Below are 7,088 nucleotides of genomic sequence, written 5' to 3'. Positions count from 1 at the left end.
TAAATAATTCAAATAAAATAGGAAAAGCTACAAATACACCTGTTGTTTTCACAGTTACTTTCTTGAAAACCTTGTTGTGTTTGAAGGTAGCTACCTAACAAAGCATTTCTCCCTACCTCCTTCCCTCCAAACACACACACACACACACACACACACACACACACACACACACACATACACACAAATTTTTACTTTTTAAAATTCTTTTTCAACTAATTCCTAACTTGGACACATTTCAAAAAGGAGATTCTCAACTCCGGATATTTTTCAGGGAAGATATTGAGTACCATCACCTCTCCTCAGACTAGCAAGTCACTTGGGATAAGCCTATTTCTCTAACTCATCTCTCTCTTTCTGATCTGACTTAATGGAATTCTTTCCCAGAACTCTCCTCTCACTCATACCTTGCTGTGTTTGAAATTCATCAGCAAGAATTTAAATAATTCTAGTAAGAACCATATACGATAACCTTAATATTATCTATTTATAAAAAATAGGAATGAATACTATATAATATTTATAAACAAAATGAATATATTTATAATTAGTCCCAGAACCATTTCTTAAGGTGTGGGAATTGATTATTCAAAATTATGATCTTTAGCAAACTGTGTGATTTGGGTCAAGATAATTAAGCTCTCCAGCCATATCTGTAAACTGAGGGGGTTCTCAATGATTTAATTTCTAATGTCTCTTTCAGCTTGGAGTCTACCTGGTTCTCAGTAATTTAAGAGACAATTGAGTATTTTTAAAATATACATCAGAATTTCTCAACCTTGGCATTGACATTTTGAGCCAGATAATTCTTTGTTGTGGGGACTGTCGTATGCATTGTAGGAGGTTTAGCAGCATCCTGGCCTATGTCCATCCAGTAGCCCCCTCCATCCCAGTTGTGATGTCTAAAAATGTCTCCAGACATTGCCAAATGTCCCAGTGGCAGAGTGGTGGGCGGTGCAAAATAGCCCCTGGATTAAGAACCATTGATATAAACACACATCATAAACACAGCTGGGCTTTAAAGCAGCATGATAACATAAATTTCAATACAATGTCTATTTGTACCTTAAGTTTAGTATTCCAAATAATTTTAAATCTTTATGACTTCTCAATCACATAGTCCCCTGTTTAAAAATAAAGATCTCTTATTGTCTAATGCAAGAAGTTCGAAGTTCTCATGATTGCCTTCCATTCTGTTCATAATCTGCCCTCTTCTTACCTACCCAGGTTTATTTCACATTCACACTATTGCCCAACTCATAGTCTTCATGCCTAGATGATTGATTCATCTTCTCTCCTCTACAAACACCATGATTATTCAGCCTAAGGGATACTTGACCACAGAATAAACACTGTACGTGGGCAGTAGTAAATAACTAACTATAACTCAATGCAACGAGTTCTGTGTAGCGGTCCTATGAACACTGATATATGCTGTGAATATATCAGTGTTCACAAGAACCTTAAGAATTTACAGAATTAGACCATTCCTCCTTCCCTCTCCCCATAAATCAGACTAAATGAATGCTCCCTGGGGAAACACTCTGAACCAGGTTCAACAGTTCTGAATGTAAGAGACTATCTAAATCTCAATTTTTCTTTTCTGGATTCTAAAAACTATTCAATTAAACAAACAGAAAATGTGCCCATTTCATAAAAATTAAAAAACAGAAAAGGGTTATTTTCCTTAGAATGTGTTATTACTTCCTTTCCCCTCATTTCCACTTGAAATAAGAGCAGCGACCACCAGTGGTCTAAAGACCCAACACTGAGAAAACTCTACCAAAGTGGAATCTATGGTAGTAGACTGTTACGTACTTATCTGACTAAATTTGGACACCGTGAGCCAGTTCTTGCTCCATTCCTCTTCTCCTGAGATGCTATTTTCTTCTGGCTCTGAATTCAATTGGTCACTTTGAGAGCAGGTGTTGACTGTTATGACCTGGCGAGAAACGCACTCATTGGAACATAGTGAGATCTGAAAACATTTTGAGTCACATTAGTGGAGGCACCATGGTAAAGAGCAGTGGTTGCCAATCTTGCTGCACATCAGAATCACCTGGGAAGCTCTGAAAAAACTCCTATCACTCAGGCTGGCAGGACTCAGGCATCAATGTGGTTTCTATTTGCAGTCATGACTGAAAACTAGGATGTGGATCAGGGGTTCTCAAACTTGAGTGAGCATCAGAATTACCTGAAGGACTATATTAAACCATAGATTGCTGGGCTCCACCCCCAGGATTTTTGATTCAGTAGATCTGGCGGGGAGAAGGGGCAAGAATTTGCCATTCTTAAATGCTCCCAGGTGATGCTCATGCTGCTGGGAGGGAACCACATTTTGAGAACCATTGATATTGAGGGGGAAAAGCATTTAAGGTTTGGAGTCAAAAGAAGGAAAGAATATCAACCCTTATCTATCATCACATACAAAAAATTAACTCAAAATGAGTCTAGACCTAAATGTAAGAGCTAAAACTATAAAACTCCTAGAAGAAACATAGGAGAAAATCTCAGTGATTTGGAGTTTGCCAAAAAAAATTTTAATATGACACAAAAAGAAAAAAAGTGTATTTCATCAAAATCAAAACTTCATGCTCCTCAAAGGATATTTATGAAAATGCAAAGGCAAGCCACAGACTGTGAGAAATATTTGAAAAACATATATACAACAAAGGGTTTATGTCTAGAATATATAAAGAATTCTTACAACTTAGTAATAGGAAGACAACCCGATTTTTACAATGTGCAAAGATCTGAACAGATGTGTCACCAAAAAAGATACATAGATGGCAAATAAGCACATGAAAAGATGCTTAATAATATTAATCACCACAGATATACAAATTAAAACCACCATAAGATACCACTACACATCTACTAAAATTTAAAAGACTGTGGATACTAAGGGTTGGTGAGGTGGAAGAACTGAACTCTCATACACTGCTGATGGGAATATAAAATGGTACAACCTCTTTGAGAAATATTTTTGCATTTTCTTACATAGTTAAATATACACTTACCATATGACCCCAAAAGTCCACACTTAGGTATTTATCAAAGAGAAATGAAACATATGTCCACACAAAGACTTGTACACAAATGTTCATTTGGGAATACTCAAAAAGTGAAAACAACCCAAATGTCCTCAACACATGAGTAAATACAGACATTGTGGTATATCCTCTCTGATCACCCTTAGGTCTATATCTTCACTCTTTACAGTACAATACTATTTTGTGTACATGACGTTTTTCAATAAAGAGAAACCAAGTTAAAATAGGCCATGACCTCAGTTGCCAAAAATCTGAAAGACAGAATATGGATAGACTTACTGGCACCTGTTGTCTTTGTGCTTTCTTCTTTTTCTTTGAAGATTTCCTGTCTTTGGTTAGAATTTTTGCTTTGACCCATGCTGATGGCCCTATTTTTGATGATTGTGAAAGGTCTGTAAGAAAAATGGTTTACAAGAGAAAGAAAGTTTAAGGCAGCATGGGGAAACTATGTTGTTTTACAGAAAAGGCCGAGAGAATAGGGAGAACGGTAATATAGTCTAAAGTAATAGATTTTTTAAAAAAGTAAAAGATTTTTTTAAAAAGTAATGGATTTTTTAAAAAACTGGAGCAATGTAAAGGATTTAATACAATTTTAAAAAATTTACTCCTTACTTTTAATCTTGTGGAATCTAAAACTATGACTCCTAATGAAGGACCTGCTTCTGCGGAGAGGGTTGATCCAAAAGGAAGAGTTTGGCTGGAGCCATGGTTCCACCTCTGAGTAACTATTACACTGGGCCAATCTTGTTGAGTTCTCAAATAGGGATCTGGCCTGGCTTTGCATCTGGAAGGGTCCACTCTGGGTTGAGTCACCGTTACAAGTGGAGGGTAAGCAGGTTTGCCATTTTTTCTCGATGCAACACACACCAGTTTCATCGCATTCTGAAAATGCCCAGTTCACGTATCCACCTCCAGTCTGCGTGTTCTCCATTTGGGAAGGAAGGGAGGTTGCTTTCATGGGTGCAGGTCTGGAACTCAAAGTGGGTAGAACTTGTTTCCCCTTGTCTTGTTTAGCTGGTACCTGAGTGATTGGCTCGTACTGTTCCTTGGGTTCAGCTACTGACCCCTGGTCTGAGACAACTGCTGTCTGCCAACTCAGATGAATGGGGACCTCTCTCTGGCTGACCTGTTCAGTTGCCTGCATATCTGCCCCTGCTTCCTCAGATGGCCTGGACAAAGTAGTCTCTGCAGACAAAGGAACTTGCTTTAGATAAGAAGGGACCGGTAGAAATTGGCCACTCTTTGGGTGTGCTTGCCAGTTAAGGGATACCCCAGAAGCAGCTATACCATTTTTTGTTTCTCGCTCTTTCTTGTCATCACTTACATTTGGAGCCTGTCTCAGACAACTGTCTGTAATTTCAAGAAGGGGCCCCCTCTGTACTTTGGAGGAATGTTGGCCTCTGGCCAGCCTCTGCAGCAAAGAAGGGGGCATGCTATAATACTGGTATTTCTTCTTCCCAGAGAGCTCCACGCTGCCTAGAACTTCTGCACAGATGACATTGCTCCAGCTGTGGGGAAGTTTTCTGCAAGTAGAATGCTTTCTGTTGACCAGGAGAGCCTTATCCTCTTGCAAGGTGTCAACAGCAGAAAGGATTTTTAAGGTATCCACAGTCATGGCAGAAAGGTCCTGCAGGTGTCCCACCTGGCTGTCCAAAGACAGTAAGGAGTCCTTTATAAAAGACACCTTCTCGTTCATTTCTTTCAGTTGGAAGTACATCTCTGTAACCCTAGTGGTAAGGGAAGGGAGAAAACCAACAAACACAGTAAGCCAATGGCCATCTGCCTTGCTCTCTTCCTGTCCCATTTATATCCTTAGGAAATTCCTCAGCCTCAGCTGCTTCCCAAAGTTAGGTCTAACTCCTGCCTTCTTCTCTCTCCAATATATACTCCCATTCGGGTGATCTTGCGCACTCCTATAATTTCCATTATCACCCCGATGAGGAAAAGTTACAAATCTACTTTTCTAGCCCTTATTTCTCTCTACTATTTCAGAACTACATTTCCACCTTCCTGCTGGTTATCCCTTTAATCATCTGATTAATCATCCCATTTTTATTCATTAATTTACATGACATATGTTTGAATCCCTCCTCTTGGCAAGCCCTGGGCTATTTTGGTGGGGAAAGAAAATCCTCAGGAAGAAACCAGAATGATAGGAAGAGAATCAATGATCAAATATGTAATTGGGGGATGGGGAGGACTTTACAGAGCTCAAAAAACAAAACAAAAAACTCCAAGTCTAGAGTTTAAATAGGCTTCCCAAGTTCCAAACAGAACTATATTCATAAAATGTCTGAGGCAAATTTTTTAAATTATGTTGAAAACGTTAACCCAATATTATCATGTCCAGCCACTGATTCATGTGAAAGCAACACAAGATGATCTTCAGCTACGCAAGTACTACACAAATTTATCATTCATATATCTTTCCTAAATAAAGTACTTAAAGTCAACCTTCAAGAGTGGTCTATCTGTCTTTTATCCCTCTGCTTCATCTTCATTCTTTTTCTTTTGGAGGGAGGAAGGAAGATACTTCCCAATTTCTCAGCAGTGAAAATCTTTGATAAACAGGAATAAAGCAAATAACAAGGGAGGGAATCTAACCAACAGTTTCATGGCTGACACGACAATATGCAGGATTAAAAAAAGGATCCCCAGTCTTACTTGGGGGCAAAGGAAGCAGTGGTTATACCATCAGGCTAAACATCTCATGCTGTATCAAGTACTTTCCAAAGCAGTGTTAGACTTTCCATTTCTAGGACACATCTCAAGTCACATGGATTGAAAAATCTTCCGTTTCTTCTTTCTGGGAGCTTTGTGGGTAGGTATTAAAAAATAAAGAGGGTGGTGTTTTCAATTTTTATTATACTCTGTGTGGGTGGAACCATCTCTTTCCTGTTTCTGCTATAGAATTCAACTTCTATAACTCAACACAAGCTTAATAAAGGCTTCCTGACCCTCTGGAAACTGCAAAACCAGAATTGGCAAGGATGATGAGGGAAAGAGCACAAAATATATGTATATTCTCTTCCAAATATGCTTAATTAGCACCTCTCCATCCAGTTCACTGTTTCATCTAATTCAAAAGTAATTCAGCAGTAAATGGGGACTCATTAAGTTCCATTAGCAGCCGTCACAGCAAATGGACACAATAGAAAGCAGCAACTATTCACAGCAACAGGTAACACACTACAGTAGAAACCTGTTAGACCAATAACCTAGTCACCCGCAAATCGGGTCTTCTTGCTTTTACAGGCACTTATTTTCTAAAGCTTAATGTCCTGTGAAACACATTTTAATTATATTCCTAGACCACAAACTACATTAATTTAATCTAGTCCTTCAGTCATTCTGACATATAAAATAAATTCTTATAATTTTTATTTCCTCTGAGCAAGTTATGAGAGTGGAGGGAAGACCAGAATGGTTATTGTTTTATCATGGGCCTTCAGACAAGATACTTTAAAATGAGATAATAACAAGGATAATTATGATCATTGTCATCATCATCATAACAGTCACTGAGTGCTCACTATGTGCCAGAAATTTTACAAAGGCCCTACATGTATTATTCTATTTAATCCATAGAACAAGCATATAAGATAAGCATTACTATTGTCTTTTTCATAGAACAGAGATTAGGTCACGTGGCCAGAGTCTCATGGCTGGTCAGTAATGGAGTTAGCCTTCAAATCCAGACAGTCTGACTTCATATTGGATGGCATTAACCACTGTACTCTAGTACCTCTCTGTAACTTATCTGAGATCTAGGGCAAGGTTCTTTTGGGTTCCTAGACTCCGAGGGAGCACTAAATAAATTACATTAACATTTCCCATGCTGGCAGGTGTTCGTAGGTATTCCTCAAAGAGGTTCCATGGTCAGAGAGTATGGCCCCCAGACACCCTTTTAGCTCAGGGGTGAAGTCATCTCTGAGGTTCACCATTCAGCCTGGGAGTGGACAGCCCCATAAAACCAAATGGGACTAATGAGGCACAGCAGTCCAGGGACAAGGGCCAGAAGGCAGAAGGGGACAGGAA

At 38.8% G+C, this 7,088-nt stretch overlaps 1 protein-coding gene across 1 annotated transcript in view; it reads right to left on the bottom strand.

The window, feature by feature from the left end:
- Positions 1–1,127: 1,127 nt before the first annotated feature.
- The window catches only part of LOC111821812 (transient receptor potential cation channel subfamily M member 6-like), an 18,951-nt gene continuing 12,990 nt past the window's right edge, over positions 1,128–7,088 (bottom strand). Inside the window, exons 3-5 of the mRNA XM_023737768.1 lie at positions 3,663–4,777; positions 3,330–3,442; positions 1,128–1,939 (exon numbers count right to left, since the gene is read on the bottom strand). Of these exons, the coding sequence (XP_023593536.1) occupies positions 1,808–1,939; positions 3,330–3,442; positions 3,663–4,777 (1,360 nt within the window). The 3' untranslated portion in view covers positions 1,128–1,807. The remainder of the gene's footprint in view (positions 1,940–3,329; positions 3,443–3,662; positions 4,778–7,088) is intronic.

This window comes from Trichechus manatus, unplaced genomic scaffold (genome assembly GCF_000243295.1).
Source record: "Trichechus manatus latirostris isolate Lorelei unplaced genomic scaffold, TriManLat1.0 scaffold00107, whole genome shotgun sequence".
NCBI classification, from domain to species: domain Eukaryota; kingdom Metazoa; phylum Chordata; class Mammalia; order Sirenia; family Trichechidae; genus Trichechus; species Trichechus manatus.
The sequence above is the reverse complement of the archived record's forward strand: the minus strand, read 5'-3'. Positions and strand labels throughout refer to the sequence as shown.